Genomic DNA, 19,685 nt, shown 5'->3' with positions numbered 1-19,685 from the left:
TGGATACCGGCACACCATTTAATACAACAGTGCCACCTAGTGGACAACAACAAATAACAATTTGTGCAATCTGGTATTTTCATAATCATGGGAAGTTACACTTGGGGAAAAAAATGTCTCCCCGTTTCGGTTCTTGTCACTGACGACTTCATCTTAGCAAAATTTGCGTGTTCGAGCTAATGCACAAAAGTGTGAGGAACAACCAAAACATGTTTTTGTAGCTGCAATTCGTCTACACAAGTTACAGGTTCCTCAACCACCTTGTTATTGGATCAGTAGCACTTCTGCATGCCTCTCTGTTCACACCATTTATAGGTTTTATGGGTCTGTTTGAAATTGTATAATTTCTGCCCCTGCAATACACAAGCCAGGCTCTGGATAATATAGTCATTGCAGTTAATGGACACAGCTCTAACTCGGAATCTCTCTTACGCTGTTTTTTTTCTCTTGAATTGTCTATTCTGTACTGTTTCCCGGTCATGTGATATACCCTTGTATGGATCGACTTAGTTCGGCGAAGCTAAGTTTAGCATCCACTCAAATACATGACACGGTTCCAGTGAGTTGCGTTCGTGTTTTGAAGGCCAATGATTAAAAAAGGGATTGCAAATAACAATTTAATGCGTTCCACTACACCACATAATAAGTGCCCGATAACGAACTTAATATGGAATAGTATAAACTGTAATTTATAAAGGGACTATTTATATTTTAAAAACTTTGCCGACTGTATCTCTATCAACATTACTCCATCTCTCAGGACCCCTTGGTAACTAAAGCCTTCGGAAATCTCGCGAGGCTGCGCGAGGGGATAAGTTGAGGGAACATGGCGACGTCTAATTTGCTAAAGGTAGGTGGCACTTCATTTTAATAATGATAGTATTTTGTGTAAGTAACGCTAATTCGTGATCGACTGTCTGCATTTTAAAACGCGGCTCTTTACAAAGACGGAGCGTTTGGGGGCAAGGTTAGAATAATACATGTGTGCATATTAATAGAAAAGGGAGACAAAGCTATCTTTGGTGGTAAATATTATTGGCACTGGGTGGCTGATGTTCAAACTTATTTTCAGGATATGGGCCTTTTTAATTGTACTAAAACAATAAAGATTTGTTATTGCTAAGATTTTTTTCATTTTTAGATATAATATACACCCTGACTGTAGTAAAATAACCAGCTAGCTGTGGTTGCCCGGATTTCTGTACGTGTTGTCAGTCTCACTAGGAATTCCGAGTTAAAATTAAAACAGTCGAAGCTTTGAGAGTGCTTTAAAGAGACACTGGATGTATCGGATACGACTGGGGAAGTTCTATTTTATTGAAAGAGATTTCAGCTTAAATAGCCTGTGAGCTTGTAGTTGGGCTACACGATGTACGCCATGCAATACAGGAATCCTAATAAATCATTCCCTGCTCTCAAACATTATGAGGATACCGGTGAGTGTTGAAGTGTGTATCAGGTCTTGTCTAATCTGAGACAGTTCGTATGACCACAGATTTTTATTCTATGTTCTAGATGTCAGAGATCCTTAGTTTAATATTAAAGACTAAGATGCGTGATGTCATCTTTCCACGAATTTGTGAAGAATACGTCGTATGCCGGGAAATTATGTAATGCAAATAACACGACCCAGCAGATTGCGTGAATGTAAATCCCACTGTGACAGTCGTTGAAGCATTAATGTTCAGTGTTAAAAGCTGCACTAGGCGAGGTGTGGGCACTAGGCAAGCATCATGAGAGCTCGCCCAAATCTCTGCCATTTCTCCTGCATTATTTTCAGCCACAACCTGGATTAAAAGCGCATACTTAAATAACTGTCAGCTGCGATTGACAAGGTTTGTTGTCTGTTACCTTATCCTTTGCTCAACCTTATTTTGACTTATCTTCCTAACATTAAGAGGAGAATGCAGAGTTTTTGCCAAACTTGTTCAGAACTGCAGCTTTTGGGGAAAAAAGAATCACAATGTCAGAATTAAACTTGTGAAGTCCCAAGGTTTATACATACCAGACCCTTTTTTCGTTGAATTATGGTATGTAGGTTCATGTTCCACAGTGGCATGCCATACAGTATGTCTAATACAGAATTGAATAAACCCTGGTCTTGATGACTCACCCACCTGCTGGTTTGTGTTCCAGTTGAGGTCTTTCTTACATAATTAAATCCTTAATTGACCTAATAGGATTAGTTTGAACTCTTTAATTGTTTTCAGTTACTTAAATTCTGGAAGCGGCCTATTGTGTATGGCTAAGTATGGATCCCCACAGGAATTAGTAAAGAGAGGACTCTTTGCAAACTATCTCTCTCCTTGCAGCTCCAGGTCAGTGATGTGCATTCCTTATTTTCCAGTGCCATTTTTAATGCATTCCAATTCAGGCCTAGTTAAAGCAGTTGCATAATGAAATCATACGTTTATCATAGATGAAAGGTTTGGTATGGATTTAAAGTGCAATGGAAGGATATTGGTACTACATCTTGCCTGTCGATGTGCAGCTCAAGTGAAGAAATCTGGGTTTTAGAAGAAGTTCTCCAGGCTTCAAGATAATTGAAAACACAGATCTTAAACATGTTTAAAATAGCACACTGTGACCCATGTAGTTATTACATTTTTTAAACAGAAAAGTTGTGAGGTGTGATTGCATGCATTTCCCTAGTCATCCTTAAAAAAGATTAAATGGTTTGTCAAGGTTGATTGGGTCAATCACTTTTTGTTTTAAAAAAAGGATGTAAGCACTTATTTTTATCTTTGATTCGTGAAGTGTCTCTTCTCATCATAATTTTTTCAGTTGCCTGTTAAATTCTCCCTCCGTGCCAAGTATTTAACATTCAGCTGTACCCTCACTCCCCATGTTTCAGTTTGCTCTTCTTCTAAATTGTATCCATTTGGAAAGCTGCCATTTCATCCCAGAGATACGGCTATAAAAATGCCTTTAGTTCCAGTTCTCCCTGAAATCATTTCTGTCCAGGTCACCTGTTGTGTATATCAGTGGAGAGAGTGCAGGGAACACTGAGATTTCTGAATACTGAAAGTTTTCTCCTTTTCCGGTGTGACTTGATTTGAAGATGCAGTGTTAAGTGCCTCGTTTCTGAAATTGGCTGAGTACAATTAGGATGCGGTTTAAGCATAATACTTTACGGAATTAAGCTGAGATTAAAATGGAAATGCAACCTTTTTAAAACTTTTAACAATGTATTATACAGCATAGAATTGTTGTGGGGGTGCATTCATGGTAATTCTCAGTGTGGTGCTGCAAATCATCATTTATTTCTCAAAGGCCTGTACCATAAGTACATATCCCTAAAGGGGAAGATGAACACCATTATTCAGAGCAAGCTGCCAACTCTTGTCAGATCTACAATTAAATCACCCTTCCTAAATCAATCCATAGTATGTGCTGATACCCTAATCACACTGCTGTCCAGTGCATGTGATAATTTTGTTTTAATCTGCAGGCCTGTGAGTAGTAAGTTACATAAACACCCAACTTTAATACCAAGCGTGCAGAAGGGATTATTTGAAGTTGACTACTGATGGTAATTACTTCAACTGAGTAGAGGCTGTAAATTCCAGACTTCAAAAGAGACACGGCAGTGATCCCTTTAGGTATTGATCTTAAAATAACCATGAACATTAAAATTATAACCTCAAAAGCAACACTCTAGAAGAATGTTTGCAGTGTCTTAGCGAATGCACAGCTTTGCTCTAGAGAGACAGTCAGTGGGAAAAGAGAGATTTTACGAGAGCCTGCTTTGCTTTACGTGTGAGAAGAATTAAGAGAAGAGAGGCAGGAGACTGGAGAACATTGAGCAGCCGAAACATCCTCAAACAGTGAAATGCACAAATCTCAGCTGCCTTATTTGAATATGGTCATTTGGTGAATTTGAAAATAATTTACAAAAGATGTTCAGTATCCATAGACTGCAGCATGTGGCTTTTGATTCTTTTTAAATGAAGTGAGATGGTATTTTCCCAGGTCCTTTCCTTCAAAAAAGTGGGATCGAACTGAATAAGCAGGCTTTGGTATCTGCAAAGAAAACTGAAGTGACAGTGAACCATAAAATTTGGATTGACTGAAATGCCTAGACTAAGTAAAGACAATTAAGGTCATTTTCATATAGTTTCCGGGTCAAACAATGAGATATTGCCATTGTTCAGGCACTGTTTGTTTAAATTGAATGAAAAGCTTCAGAATTACCTCTCTGCTAATCTTCACTCCTTCTCATTTCATTCTCTGTCTTTTAATTGTCCGCTCAGAACAAAGGCTCCCTCCAGTTTGAGGACAAATGGGATTTGATGCGCCCCATTGTTCTTAAGCTACTACGTCAGGAATCTGTCACAAAACAGCAATGGTTCGATTTGTTTTCGTAAGTAGTCACCTCTTTATCTCTTTTGTTGGAGCTAGAACGTAACACGTCATTGTTTGACGTGCTATCTAGGATGTCAGTGGGAAGAATTTAAACCTTTGAAGGTTGTCAAAATATCTGAAAGTTAAAAGATGGATCAAATCACAAATATTAAGATTTTCAAAGCAGGGGTGTTTGACCATTGAGCAGTAATATGTCAGAAATGTCAGCTCGACTTACCTTTTTATTCCAATGCTTGTGTAGAGACGTTCACGCAGTTTGCCTCTGGGATGATAAAGGTCCAGCAAAGATCCACCAGGCTTTGAAAGAAGATATCTTAGACTTTATCAAGCAAGCCCAGGCGGTAAGTTGTCCTGCCTTTCCAAAGATCGTAATGGCACGTGGGGTTAGATTTTTTCCGTAACTTCAGCTATTCACTGCTGTGAGCAGCACAAAATATTTAGATTCAGTTTCAGTGGAGGGTTTGAATCAATCAGCTTCTATTGCTCATGTCTTAAGCCGAACAAAGTGATCTTCTATCTTTCCTGCGCATGCAGAGAGTGTTGAGCCACCAAGATGACACCGCCCTGCTCAAGGCCTACATCGTGGAGTGGCGCAAGTTCTTCACTCAGTGTGACATTCTCCCTAAGCCGTTCTGCCAGCTGGAGATCACACTGATGGGAAAACAGGGCAGCAACAAGAAATCCAACGTGGAAGACAGCATTGTGAGAAAGGTAAGGGAGGTGGCCTGGCCTTTTGTTTTCTTTCCATGATCTCCCACAGCTGGAGGGCTTCAATGAATGGTAGGGAGCAGAGGTGGGCAGGCCCTCAGACCTCTCTCTCAACTGCAGTACTTCTCCTAGGCCTCCCTGCGCCTGAAGCCTACCTAATTATGTGGCCAATACTGACATCATATTCTAATTCTTAAAGAATAATTTGTAATTCATATCCACAGTACAGTATAAGTACAGTCTTTGGCATTTTCTTTGTTTGTTTCTTTCCCTCCTCTTTAACTCGAGCCTGCTTTTTTCCCCCTTCCCCTCAGCTCATGCTGGACACGTGGAATGAATCCATCTTCTCCAACATCAAGAACCGGCTGCAGGACAGCGCCATGAAGCTGGTGCACGCAGAGAGGCTGGGAGAGGCCTTCGACTCGCAGCTGGTCATCGGCGTCAGGGAGTCCTACGGTGAGGTGGAGAGGAGGGCGAACTACTCGGTGAAGAAGGTCTTCTTCTGTTAATTGCTGCCAAAAGTAATAGGTGCACTGACCAGGCCATGTTGTGATGTGTACATTGCAAGAGTTTAAGAGTGTTTTCTGACTACTTCTTCTTGAAAAAAAAAAAAGGTCTTATTCAGATTTTGACTTTGAAGTTTCCCTCGACCAATTTTTACATATCTAGCAAAGCGTTGCATGATTCTGTGAGATTACAACCTATTTTTTCTGTTTCGCTGACCCAGGCAATGTAGATTTCTTTCTGGCACCCCTTTTTTGAATAATTGCTCTTTAGCTGTTCATGAACTCAAGGTTGCAATGCTTTTGTCCTTTTCCCCAGTGAATTTGTGTTCCAACCCAGAAGACAAACTCCAGATCTACAGAGATAATTTTGAAAAAGCCTACCTGGATTCCACTGAGAGGTTTTACCGCACACAGGCACCTTCCTATCTGCAGCAGAATGGTGTACAAAATTATATGAAATATGTAAGTTGACCTAAAGTAACGCATTTCTGTTTGTCACAACTCAAGTGGGGTACTGAAGAGGGAAATGACGTTTTAACTCATGTTCTGGGATTCCTGAGTGGCTCAAACAAGAGAGGATCTCGCTCTTAAGTGCTGACCTTGCAACTGCCTCTATAAGGTCAGGTCAGTTTGGCTTTTATCACTAGTTTGTAGCATTAGTGCCCTAACTGGCTCGGCACTGCCATGAGCGCATTTGGGAATAACCAGTTTCCTGGGGAACTGTGACTCATGGTATTTCCCAGCATGGCGACATCAGTGAGGGACGCACCAGTCCTCTAGTCAGTGCGGAACCTACTGTATGTCCCTGCAGAGCTCGGCTCTGAGACAACGGCTTGGGGGGGCGGGTGGATCTGAAGACCGTGGCCACAGTTCTCGATCCTTCCTGTGTGATTGCCGTCAAAAAACAATAGACGATCCCAAAACGGGTGGGTGTATAATAACAATAAGAGTCAATTGCAACTCGAAAGTAAAGCGTAAGAATGCTCCCACAGCTCTCTTACTGATTCTCACTGGTATTATCAAACAGGCAGACGCTAAATTAAGGGAAGAGGAGAAACGTGCCCTTCGTTATTTAGAGACGAGGCGTGAATGTAACTCTGTGCAGGCAGTAAGTATTGTTGCTTTCATGGGTTTTGCGTGTCTAAAAAATATCTGAACTGTATTTAGTGTGATAAAGTTCATTGATAGAGATAAATACTGTAATATTTAGTCACCCTTAAAGAATTCTTATTTACATTACAACGCTATGCATTTTTAACAGATATTTAGTCTTTTAAATTGGCACCTGTGTAGTTATATAAAGATTGTGCAAGGTGACTCCTATCACTCCTTTTAAGGTATAGTGTATAATGTTCTTTTTTATTCCTTCATAAATCCTAATTCAGTATTTATTTTGTCAAGTTATTTTTCTTTCACAAAAGTTTTGCATCAAAATAAAAGTGCTAAAAATGGAAGGAAGGATTAAATTTTTATTTCTTGTTTTGCAGCTTATGGAATGTTGTGTGAATGCTCTGGTAACGTCTTTTAAAGAGACAATCTTAGCAGAATGTCAAGACATGATTAAACAAAATGAAACTGAGAGTGAGTACAGAACATAGGGTACTAACTGCTTTCTGTGCCATTTTCTAATGTAATTACTGTGTTAATACTTTTTTTAACTTTCCTCCCTGCATAGGGAGTAATTACTGAAGAGTCTTTACTTACTGAAGTTGGTTTTCAAGGATTCTAATATTTTACAAGTGTCATTTAAAAAAAATCTGTTATTTTATACTTAAGTGTGCTCAGAGTTTAACATGAAAAAGGCTAATGTAACTTCAGATCTATCTGAAAATAAGAATTATTAACAAAGCTATCAGAATAAATTTACTCGAATGTTTTTATATGCTTATAAAACTGTATTATTCTTACGTGCATTCGTATACAGAAAGTAAAACATCTACAGCAATCACCTTTCCAATGTGCATGTTTTGCTCAGCCTGAACAGTTTGTTCCCTCTTTCACTAGAACTTCATCTCATGTTTTCACTGATGGACAAGGTTCCTAATGGCATTGAGCCCATGCTGAAAGATTTAGAGGAGCACATAATTCATGCTGGTTTAGCAGACATGGTAGCTGCCGCAGAAACTATAACTACTGTAAGTAAGATAATTGCTGTAAACCTCATTTTCCCTAGATGTTTAAAATCTCAGTCATATACAATATACATATATATCGTATATATATACAATAGTAACTTAGAGCAGTCACTATTAAGAATTGTATCCTATGCAGAAAAATACAGTTTATTTTCTCATAAATCTCCAGTTGGTCCTCTGCATTGCAGTCAGAAAGGTAGATTTACCAATAGATGCAGAAATTAAGGATTCCGGAGTGTGAGTTCTAGGCATTTCTTCACCAGGGGTGTAAAGGTTGTTCTGAAAGAGATGGCCGATTGCAGTGGACTGCACAATGTTAGCCATTTGGAATATTTGCATGACATCTGACAAATTGTAGTGTTTTACAAAACAGAGGCAAGAGCTCTTTGGTGTGCAAGGGCTTAAGGTTAGCATGATGTACCATGCTTGTGCTAATAATAAATGTGATATGCTGCAGAGGAGGATAGCTTTATTGACTTTCTTTTTCCTTTTCTGTGTTTGCAAAGGATTCTGAGAAATATGTAGAGCAGCTCCTTACTTTATTTAATCGATTCAGTAAATTAGTTAAAGAGGCTTTTCAAGATGATCCTCGATTTCTGACTGCCAGAGACAAAGTAAGTATTTATTTCCTATTCTCTGTGAATGTTGACAATTTCCATGTTGCCTTTTCTAAGAAATTTAGTATCGTATAATGTCTACTATTTGTTCATGAAATTATTTTTAGTTTATTTTAGTAGGCTGTGTTTTACATACTCATTTTAAAACTGAGTAACTTTCTTGTTGCATGCAATATCATTTTTAAAGCTTAGCTTAAGTAGAAAAAGTTGAAATCCACTTATGATAGTTTCGTTCATGCTGTGACTGAGGACTTTTTTGCATATAGCAGTGATGAAAATAAAAACTGAAGCCTACTGTTGTCAGGCCAATTACAAATCCTTGTATTTTTTTAGGCATATAAAGCTGTAGTAAATGATGCAACAATATTTAAACTTGAACTCCCACTGAAGCAGAAAGGGTAAGATTCCTAATTTGATTTATGTAGTTGTAGATATGTGGAAGTCCTTAAATTGGTATTTCAATCACATGAAATCTAGTAGAATCTTAAAAAACCTGAGAACAGGTACAGGTAGAACAGGTTAGAACTGATTTTGTGTTGATCTTTAGATCTCATTTGGACAGTTGCAAATGTGTAATATTACACATTTTTCAGCTGTTTTTTTTTCAGATTGGATATGAATTAATAAGGATATTTAATGATAATTCCTGCAGAAGTCCTTTGAGAAATCCTTTACGAAGAAAATTAAATGAATTTAATTACTGACCGGCAGTTTCTTAGGGTGTTGAAGAACTGATCTGTAAAATGCCTTCCGAAGGCTTGTGATGAATATTCCAATTTCTGTCAAGGTTGGTCATAACCGCGTACAATTTTACTACACTGGCATACGACAGTGAGCTACTGTATGGAGTAGGAGCCTCAGACATGTGAAAAAATACTGTATTCCTCTACAAGCATCATACCCATTAGGCATGATGGTTCAAACTATTTGTTTCATTGCTGCTACAGTAGAAATGTGCTACTTGGATTATAATGGAGTGATGGCTGACGCACTGTGTGTTTTGTTCTAATGTAGAGTGGGACTGAAAACCCAGCCTGAGTCCAAGTGCCCTGAGCTGCTTGCTAACTACTGTGACATGCTCTTAAGAAAAACACCACTAAGTAAAAAACTTACATCAGAAGAAATAGAGGCCAAATTAAAAGAAGTGGTATGTATGAATCCTTTCATGGTTGTGAGAGTGCCTAATATGTTCTTAAGTAGTTCTTTGAATTTCTTTTCAGTGTATTTTACAGTGTAAAAGGGCACCTAACACCATCAAATCCTGTATTTTATCTTCCTATATTAACCCCCAGGCATGAGTTTTTTTATTGTGTCAGGCAGGTAGCACTGAAAAACAGTCCTGTAAGCAATGTTCTGAACCATTATGGAGTTTAAAGTAGTCATCAGTAAAAGAGTAAATCTCCGTCGTGTTCCAACTATTGTGTTCTTTATATTTCTTTGCACCAGTTCATTTATGCAATTTCCATGTAGTTTGTAGTAAGGATCCAAAGCCACATGTGTGCGCTCCTCTTTTTTTTTGGAAAAACTTTTCTTATTGAAGCTTGGAGGTTGTGATTTTTTTTCTTGACTCTCTTTCTCAGTTACTGGTGCTGAAATATGTACAAAATAAAGATGTCTTCATGAGGTATCACAAGGCCCATTTGACACGCCGTTTGATCCTGGATATTTCGGCTGACAGTGAGATAGAAGAAAACATGGTGGAGTGGCTCAGGGTGAGAAACATTAGATAAGCTTCTTCATTCTTCCTTTTAGTTTTGCTCCTGTGTACCCATAATAGTTCACAGCTGTAAGATATACATTGTGCGTTGTAGTAATGGTATATGATATCAATGCACCTGTGTATAAATGTCATTATACAGTAAGTGCAATAACTCTTTAGAGACAGTAGCTTACAATGTGTAAGAGGTGGTAGCACCACTGTACAGTAACAGTAAAATACAGAAAATGTAATAGTAAAGTACCAGTTCAGCAGGTTGACTCAAAGATGACTGCTAATGAGTCTCCAAACTGAAATAAAAAAAAAACATTTGCAAAAGATAAATCTGCTGAATTCGTTGTTGTTTTTATATTTCTACTGCTTGAAAAGCTCTGAATGACTTACTGGTAAAAAGCGCATGTTATGTTGACAATTGCAAAGCCTGGGTCTTATACACCCTTCTGCTGTTCTCTCTGGACAGGAAGTGGGCATGCCTGCAGATTATGTGAACAAGTTGGCCAGGATGTTTCAGGACATCAAAGTTTCTGAAGATCTAAACCAGGCTTTCAAAGAAATGCATAAACACAACAAGCTGGCCTTGCCAGGTAACGTTTTGCTGTACAGTTCTCCAATTTTGTAGCATCATGTAATAATAAACAAGCGCAATGCTAAATTTGTCAGATATTTTTAAATATACAGTTTGTTATGGTTCCATAAAGGAAAGCATAGTGACCTGTTATTTTCAAGAAGTGCAATGCTGATCTGTCACAATCTGTTTTGCTGTGGTGCAGCTGACTCCGTGAACATTAAAATCCTGAACGCGGGTGCCTGGTCGCGGAGCTCAGAGAAGGTTTTTGTGTCGCTGCCCACCGAACTTGAGGACCTCATCCCAGAAGTGGAAGAGTTCTACAAGAAGAACCACAGTGGCAGGAAATTGCACTGGCATCACCTCATGTCGAACGGAATTGTGAGTAATGCACCTCCTGTTTGCTGGCCTCTCAGAGCTGGGACTTCACAATAGCTGGGGAGCAAATGAGGAGTTACCATGCAAAATATTTAGCCATATTTAGTCTGTCTCTGAGGCAACATACTGTAGCAGGCAATTTTAGTGGTGTAATGGGTAAAAGTGATGCCTCACAACTCTAGAGTACTGGGTTTGATTCCAGCTTTTTGGCACCCCTCTATGTTGAATGCAGTTATTTGGCAATATTTGGGTGTTTTTTTGCTGGGTGCTCAGGTTTTCTGGTTTTTCAAGTTTCCCAGATTTTCTGCATCATCCTTTTCTGCAGGGGAGCAGGAGAGGGATCCCATTATGACCAGTATTGGTTCTGTGACAAAAACAAACACCAGCTCCGTCTTCTCCCTTTCGGATTTGTATCAGGAGTGAAAGTCATGGGTGATGCTGTAGGTTAGGGCATCGGGTGAAAGGTGACCTCTGTCCCAGTCGGTTTAATTGCCCGATACACCCTGATGTCATGTCTCTGTGGAATTCAGCTTTGTTGCCATCCTGCTATGCCTGTCTGCCCTGGCTTACATCGACAGGACAAAGCTGTTCACTCTCCTTGCTTTTTTTATCCAAGTGAACATGGAGACCTGGAAAGTAACAGCACAAATTGGAGATTAATGGTTGCTGTTGTGAAACAAATATATTGTATATTAAGTTAAACACTAGTTTTTATAACCGTCACTGCCAGTAGATTTCCGCCAAAACCCTCAAACTTGGACAAGTCTTCTACACTCACTGACTTTCATCAGGTCGGTCTATAATAAATGTTGATCTCTTACTGAGGTATGGTCTCCACTATAGAGGTGTGTTCTCTTGATATGCAGGTATATTAGTTCCTTTCTGTGTTTTTTATTAGACCTGACTTACAAGAGGTTAAACACCTCATTACCCATGCCTAATCAGCTTGCTTACTAATGAGGTGATTGAGTGCCTATGATACAAAAACACTCAAGTATATCACAGTCTCTTTCGAAATACAAATATGAGTCAACGATCTTTAATTAATGTCCAATATTTATCTACTTTATTTTAAATACATGCGTAGTGAGATGTGTTTCTTTGATGGTCTGATAATGTGTTTGTTTGCTGTTTTTAAGTGTGTGGTCTGAAAAAGTATCAGTGCCCGTAATGTGTTGTCTTTTCTGCAGATCACGTTTAAGAATGAAGTTGGACAGTATGACTTAGAAGTTACGACCTTTCAGCTGGCTGTACTCTTTGCCTGGAACCAAAGACCAAGAGAAAAAATTAGTTTTGAAAATTTAAAATTGGCAACTGAGCTTCCTGACGCAGAGCTTCGACGAACTCTATGGGTGAGCTGTAGCCTTTCGGGAAAATGACGTTTTTTTGGCAGCAAAGGTTTCAGTATCTGTCTTCATTTCATCAGTACAGGAGTGATCCTGGAGAGTCATAATCGAGTATAGCTGCTGCCAGTTCCCACACAGAGCGGAGTTGTGAATATTCTCAGTTGACGGTGCCTTTTCACAGTCTAATTCTGCATAACATTAGGTTTATTTTTAGTAGTATTTGTGGAAGTATTTTTTTCAGAGCTTTTTATTATAGTATTTGGCTTTTCATTCTTTGTAATACTGTATATTATTCAAGGAATCCGTTTTATTCTGTTTTACTGCTTTCTGCTCAGTTCTTCATATGGTTAGTAAATGTCTGCAATCCTTCCCTCCCCCCCAGTCTCTTGTAGCTTTTCCAAAGCTGAAGCGGCAGGTGTTAACATACGAACCTCAAGTCAATTCTCCCAAAGACTTCACAGAAGGCACCCTCTTCTACGTGAACCAGGAGTTTTCTCTAATGTGAGCATTGTGCCATTTTGATTATTATAATCAAATCATAACAACAAGCATAATTTTAAATATAATTTCAAAAAAATAGTTCTTGTTCTTGACGTCAGATTCTTTCTTTTAAAAATCAACATGGTGTAACGTAAGGGACATATATTAGCTGTCTCCGGGAAATGTTGACATGTTGAGGGGTGTTTATGTATACATCAGGTATTGCTTAGGGAATAATTTTCCATGTTGGCGTAATGGTATTGTAAGGTTGAATAGCAAACGTACCTGCCAGGGATAGGACTGTGAGTTTAAAAATTGCTTTGCAAAATACGAAAAAAACTATGTGACTTAGGATGTTAAAGATGTATTCATTTGTTTGAACAAAAAGAATTAAAAGGGGTAATTAAAATGTTATGAATTACTTGCATTGCTACTAACCAGTGTTAAGGGTTTCAAATGGTCGAGTCATTTATGAACATACTGTAAGTCTGAAGCTTGTATATTGTGTTTCCATTTAGAAAAAATGGAAAAGTTCAAAAGAGAGGCAAGATCAATCTCATTGGCAGACTGCAGCTCACAACAGAGAGGATGAGAGAGGAGGAAAATGAAGGCATTGTCCAGCTTAGAATATTGAGAACCCAGGTGTGTGCATTCCGGTGGACAGTGGCTGTAATGGGTGACAACATGAGTAAAATTTCCCACATAAAAAAACATCTGGAATTTTTAGATGCATTTCATGAGAGGTGCAGTTTTTAAGAAAAAATAAAACCAGACTGGAGTACTATTTTTTTAAAGCAAATGTCAAATTACTTATCTTGACCTAGGCTCAAGGTTTACTTGAGTTTTGATTGATGGATCTTTCTGTATTTGCAATAAGAAAGCAAGTGACACTTGAACAAGAAAACAAGCAACATATTAGTAATCTACATTTGTAATAAAAATAACATTATTGTTCACTTGGGGGCTATTTCAGAATTTTCCAGTTACGTAAAACAAATTACTGTAGCAATAACCTAATGAATTTGTCTTGGATATTATGTTTTTTTTACATTACTGATCTACTGCTGGTATCCTGTGTTATACATAACATTTTGATATACATGTACAAACATTTTCAGAACCAGAACTGAAACATATCTGTGAATAACTTGCAAAACCACACAAACCTACTAAAACAAAGAAATCTAGACAAACCCATTGCTCTAAATTTATGATAACCTGCTTGTTGCATGGATTTACACACCACATCGATGCCTTTGTTAGAAAAAAATGTAATGGCTTTATTTTCTAGCTGAAAGTACTGACTAACTAAAATTAGATAGACATAAGCGGGTACAGGCGTTTCTATTGTATGTGTGAAAGTCACACTTTTTTTCCCCCCCCCCTTTTTATTCCAGGAGGCCATTATCCAAATAATGAAAATGCGTAAGAAAATCACCAACGCCCAGCTACAAACTGAACTGGTAGAAATTTTGAAAAACATGTTTTTGCCACAGAAGAAAATGATCAAAGAGCAAATTGAGTGGCTTATTGAGCACAAATATATCAAGAGAGACGAGTCAGACATTAATACCTTCATTTACATGGCGTAGCGGAGATGGGGCAATGGAGACGGCGATGAAGACGAGGATGCCAGGTGGAAACTGCATTGGTCAGAAGCTTCTCAACAGGCTTGTGTGGAGATGGACTGGATTTCTAACTGACCGTTCAGTGACATAAATATTAAACTCCCTGCCTTACCTTAGGAAAATTAAGAAAAAACAACAACAAAAAGGACTATATTTTGCCAATTTTAGTCAGTATGCATGGTGGCATTTGCCTTCCTGTTTTTCATCTTCAGCAGCATGCTATTCTGTGGAAAGTATTGCATTCATCAAAGAGCCTGTTGTGTGCCGTTTAAACAGTTATGATTTCCATCCACTGATATCCAACTGAAAGGTTGGATCACTCATATTTCTCCTTCAGACGAGCCCCCACTACTGTTAACTACAGACCCAAAAGTCAAAATGAACTGGGGAACTGATAGTAGTTTTTGAACTTAAAGAACTGTGACTGTATCTAGGATTAGCACCTTTACTTCTGGAATACTATACATACATTTACTATGGTTCTAGTTTGAAGTCCTGGTTCTCAAACTTTCTTTTTGGTACAGATGTCTAAAGATCAGTAAATGTGACCATAAAGCCTACAGGTCACGCAATACGATAATGATGGAGATGGTATCATTGGGCTTTTTCGTCTTTGCCTGGAGTGATCTTTTTTAAGTCACAATTTTCCTTTTATTGCTTTCAGTTCTCCTTATTATTACCCATCTTGCCTCCCTTTAAAGGACACAGAACACAGATCAGATGCTGATTTCAGGGAGATTTTTCATGTTTTAATAAGGTTTGTAACTGTAAGGTAATAAAAACATGATGTTAACAATCTGGTCTTCTGAGCGTGTGCAGAAAGAGGTCTTTGTGCTTATTTAGATCCCATTTAATGTGGAAGGAAAAAAAATTTGAAAAAGAAAAAAACTCTTCTTATAGCCTGGAGTGTTAAAGGTTCAGGGATTTATAGTTGGTGATTATCATCATCGGAGCAGGGCTCACTTCTTTCTTCTTTCCAGGCCCTTGAAACAAAGCCAGCCGCTTACACACATGTAATCCATGGTGTGTTGAAAAAGGTCCCCTAAAAATCAACTTCATCCCAAGGTTCAAGATTCAAGATTGCCGTGTCTTTCTAAAATTAATTGAAAATTTAATCCTTCAATAAATGTCAAAAGTCCTTTGAGCTTTCCCAGTATTATTCTGTATTCTTTCAAAGCACAATGAGCTGCATTTGTCATCTGTACCATGTTTTCTGAAAAGGAGATCTAATTGAAGCACCTTAACTGTTAATTTTTTGTTTCATTCATGGAATATCATTTGGGGGTGCATAATCTGCTGATAAAGCTCACAGATAAGGTTTGAAATACAGAGGACTAAAACGTGTGACTTGACTTCTTTTAAATCCAAGAAAAATCAAGGTTTCACTGCTCATTTTAATATTTTCTTTCAGTTTTATAATTGTACTTTAAAATAACCTGTAGAAAAGATCTGTAACCTTGATCTCTGAAGCATGGTATTTGCTTGCAGTAAACCATCAAGGGTTAGACTTCAGAATGTACAGGTATCGTCACAGTAAATGAAGCCGTACAAAGTTTTTACATGAGTGGCATAAAAGTGTTTTTTGAGGGATTCCTACAACGCGATGGACAACAATGTGTACAGGATTGCTTACTCTTGTGTAGACCTTGTCATGCTGCACACTATGTTCTCCAGATCATTTTTAGACTTTACAGCCGTTAGATTAGAAATCCTATGTTCTTAAAAAATTAAGTCACATCCCTGTTTGTCTTGACACACGATACCATCTTATTTTAATAATTATCGCAGCCTGTCCATGAAACTCAGGTACTTGCAACCTCTGAACATCTGCAGTATGTGGGGTTTGTAAGTGCTCACAAAGACTTTCAGGTTTACACTGGTTTTGTCACTACCAATTTGTCAAAAAGCCCCCTTGAATGCTTCTTTTACTTTAGAACCCAATGAACAATTTGGTTAAAAGTTTGTTTTCCTTCAGAATCTGGTTTTCGTTAAGATAACTGGTGTTCTTGGTAGAGCAGACGATTTCCTAGTTATTACGTTTGATTTTGCATCCACAGAATACAGCCAATCCGTTTTCTCTCTTGTAAAGAGTTCATGTTGAAAGGAGGTAATGTCGAGGGTTGGTGGCTGTGTGTGTTGCTAGCAGACTGTTGTCAGCAGAATGGCAGGGTAGTCGCATCAGTCACCTCTCATTCTGGCTTTTCAGCTGGTTTTGTCAAATGTTCCTAGTAACCAGTGATGTTTTCTTCAGCCTAGACAAAAACGTCTGTCTGCCTCATATAAGAATCGACTATGAATTAAGGAAGAGTGGTGATTGTTTAGTATGATAATACAAATTCTTCTATATTTTGTGTTTGTTGCTTTCATTTTTTTGTGTTCACATTAGCCATTAATATGGTGCTTAGAGTTTTTTTTTGTTATATATGTATATATTTTATTCTGCATTCAATGTATTGGGCTTTTAGACAATTAAATTAAACTATTTCTGAAGATCAATAACGATACAATGTATTTTTTGACGCTTGATCCCTTTTTACTTCCATTGGTTTCTAACATCTGAAATTGTGACAGCTTTTGTGGCAGGATGGATCCGTTCTCTATGGATATTTGCATTGCTCTATTTATAACGATGTCCATAATATTTAAGTAGAAGCTAGGGAATTTCATTACCTTTTTACGTACATGAATGGTTTTGTTCATTTTCACAGTGTGGAGCTGTTCAAAGACGTTTTTGTTCCAGGATTTCTCTCAACACGTTCTCTGCACCTTGATTTCCAGTACAAGATACACTGTACATGCATAAAGTATATAGGAACAAAAAATTGTAACAAAAGCATATTTAATTAGAGCAAAAAATGAAAGGGGTGAATCTCTCCGATTTATATTTAACACTAAAGCATGCTGTTTTGCTGTCAGTTTTTTTTTTTCCTGTTTTAAATTTCACTAGTGGTCTACTGTAATGAAAAGTGTTGTATTGCGCATTGCCTGAAACATACAGTAGTGTTACATTATTGTCCTAGAATTGTGTTTTGCTTGTGTTCGTGATTGATGAACCATTAAAGAGGGAATACCTGATTGCCTGTAAAAAATACTAATGGATGCACAGTTCACCCTTTTATATTTCTAGAAATACAGGCATAAAAGGGGGCACAATAGCAATAGTTTTAGAATATTTTTGCTATCAATACACTCTAGTTATAGCAAAATGTATAACACTGTCCTCATTCTGTGACAAAACAGTTTGGTTTTCTATTGGTGTCTATGCAAGGTATAATGCCATAAGAGCATTCTGTTCTATTATAACAACATTATTCGGTTTTGCAGTTTGTTTCACACAGAACATATCTTAACAGTGTGCAGTTTATAGTATTCTTAAATCACATTTTCTGAGAAATACCTGAATTACTTAATCCTGCAAAAGAACGATCACAAATCCTATCTTTTGATCCAGGGAATGTCTGGACTGTATCATATATTTTTATCGATACCTAGAGCTTTTAAAATATTTTTGAACAAGAGATGGGTATTGAAAAATATGGAGGTGTACAATTATAGGTGTATGAATGTCTTTCATATCACCATTTGATTTATATGCAGTAGCCTTATCTGTCAGATAGTTTATTCCCCATTATCTTATTAAAAAAGGTTCCTTGGTTTCTTTGATGGCTGTGGGTTTAGTGAAAATAAAAGCATTTGGATTGTTGAATAGTTTTACAACTACTATACATGCACCAGCATGGTAATAAGGATGTCTGGGTTTCAATTATCCTCTCTTAAATATATCTGAACATTTGTTTCAGAACATTTTCCTGTACATGATTTATACCTGTGTAGTTCTGAGTTTTGCTGCTGTGGGGTTTCTTGAACTTACTAAAAGAACACATGAATCTTTAAAAGCCCGATACAAGCACTCTGCCCTTCTCTGAACTCAAGTGTTAAACCTTGTATGTCTTGTTTGAGGTTCTGATGAATATTCAGTGTGGCATCGTAGTTTACTCTAACTAAAGAGATCAGAACTGCCTGCTACACTGTTGGTGAAATCTTTTGAATTGATATTCCTAATGTAGTTTGATGTCTTCCACTTTTTAGTTTTAATGTTGACATTAAACTCTATCCCATGCAAGATTTATTGCTCCTGAGGGGATACTCCAAATAGTTTTTTTTTTTTTCAGTTATTCCACTGGATGATAGCGGTTCATTCTACCTTCACTACAATGATTTGACAGTGATTTTTTTAATAAAAAAATGTAAAAATTAATGAAAATCCTTGGCCTTTACTCTTACTTTGAGATGAGATTTTGATCTAAATTCAGTTTTTTAATAATCTTTAAATAACATAAAATATAATACAAATGTGCTAAAAATCTGAATGTTATAATTGCTTTTTATCTCTGTGAAAATGTGAAAGTGGAAAATGAAATTATTATTTTTTTCCTGAAAGCATTTTTTCTTAGTTTAACTTCACTTTGAGGTTAGACTTGATAGGAGAAACTTGATGGACTACATAAGTGTTAATAGATGAATTGACAGTTCTTAGGTACAAATTCCTTAAATTAAAATTAAAGTGTCTGTTTTTATTATCCTCACAAGTATGATAATTACAAACATTTTACATTTTTTATGTGATGGGTGAATTTTGTCTGTAAAAGTTACAATGAACCTGTGATCCATTTATAGAGTATGATTTTGTTTGTTCTGTAGTATACAGTATACACTATTTGTAGCCTGGAATGCAAAGCAAACTTGAATTCCTAGGTTTTATGTTACATATACCAGTTGAATGTGTGCCACTACATAAGGTTAAAATGCTGTACAATTTTTTGAATGATAATCATTTATGTATGGCTGTCTGGCTGAACTATTTTGATGTAATGCATTATTTCTGAATTTATTTTTTAAGTTGTATAATTTATTTTCTTGCAAAATAAACGGTAAAGAGGCTGTTGAATTGCTTGCTGCAATTATTTTTGTGAATTTGTATCTTTCTAGATCCTCTTACATCTCTTATATCTCAATCTTCCCTATATACTTTAAGATTAGAAGGAAAGCACACTCCTATAATTCTCCTAACATAAGCTTTTCTCCAGTTTTGACTTTTCTATTTTTGTAAAAAGATGTAGTAATAGTGCTTCAGGTTTTTAACATTCTAAAGAGTCATTTCTATTGAAGCATTTGATGACATTCATTTATGGATGAGACCTCTGAAATAACGGTGAAATATGGTTCTATTTACAGCAGAA

At 37.3% G+C, this 19,685-nt stretch overlaps 1 protein-coding gene across 1 annotated transcript; it reads left to right on the top strand.

Annotated features, from left to right (window-relative positions):
• The first annotated feature begins 83 nt into the window (after nucleotides 1–83).
• Nucleotides 84–19,384, top strand: LOC148830445 (cullin-5). Its single transcript, XM_088922381.1, has 19 exons — nucleotides 84–850; nucleotides 4,254–4,363; nucleotides 4,607–4,706; nucleotides 4,900–5,076; nucleotides 5,388–5,529; nucleotides 5,896–6,041; nucleotides 6,607–6,687; nucleotides 7,067–7,160; nucleotides 7,584–7,714; nucleotides 8,221–8,328; nucleotides 8,665–8,729; nucleotides 9,346–9,478; nucleotides 9,912–10,043; nucleotides 10,509–10,632; nucleotides 10,819–10,994; nucleotides 12,182–12,343; nucleotides 12,720–12,838; nucleotides 13,336–13,459; nucleotides 14,215–19,384. Exons 1-19 carry the CDS (start codon nucleotides 827–829, stop codon nucleotides 14,407–14,409), a joined length of 2,343 nt encoding a protein of 780 aa, XP_088778507.1. The 5' UTR covers nucleotides 84–826; the 3' UTR covers nucleotides 14,410–19,384.
• The last annotated feature ends 301 nt before the right edge of the window (nucleotides 19,385–19,685 follow it).

Source organism: Atractosteus spatula, chromosome 7, assembly GCF_055471065.1.
Source record: "Atractosteus spatula isolate fAtrSpa1 chromosome 7, fAtrSpa1.hap1, whole genome shotgun sequence".
Taxonomy (NCBI): domain Eukaryota; kingdom Metazoa; phylum Chordata; class Actinopteri; order Semionotiformes; family Lepisosteidae; genus Atractosteus; species Atractosteus spatula.
Note: the sequence above shows the minus strand (reverse complement) of the source record. Positions and strands in the feature narration are given on the sequence as shown.

Bases quoted from the DNA above. Each gene is read 5' to 3' on its own strand.
- LOC148830445 (XM_088922381.1), top strand. From the start codon at position 827: ATGGCGACGTCTAATTTGCTAAAG. The intron at 10,633-10,818 runs GTAACGTTTTGC...GCTGTGGTGCAG, and splicing joins CAACAAGCTGGCCTTGCCAG to CTGACTCCGTGAACATTAAA. The intron at 10,995-12,181 runs GTGAGTAATGCA...TCTTTTCTGCAG, and splicing joins ACCTCATGTCGAACGGAATT to ATCACGTTTAAGAATGAAGT.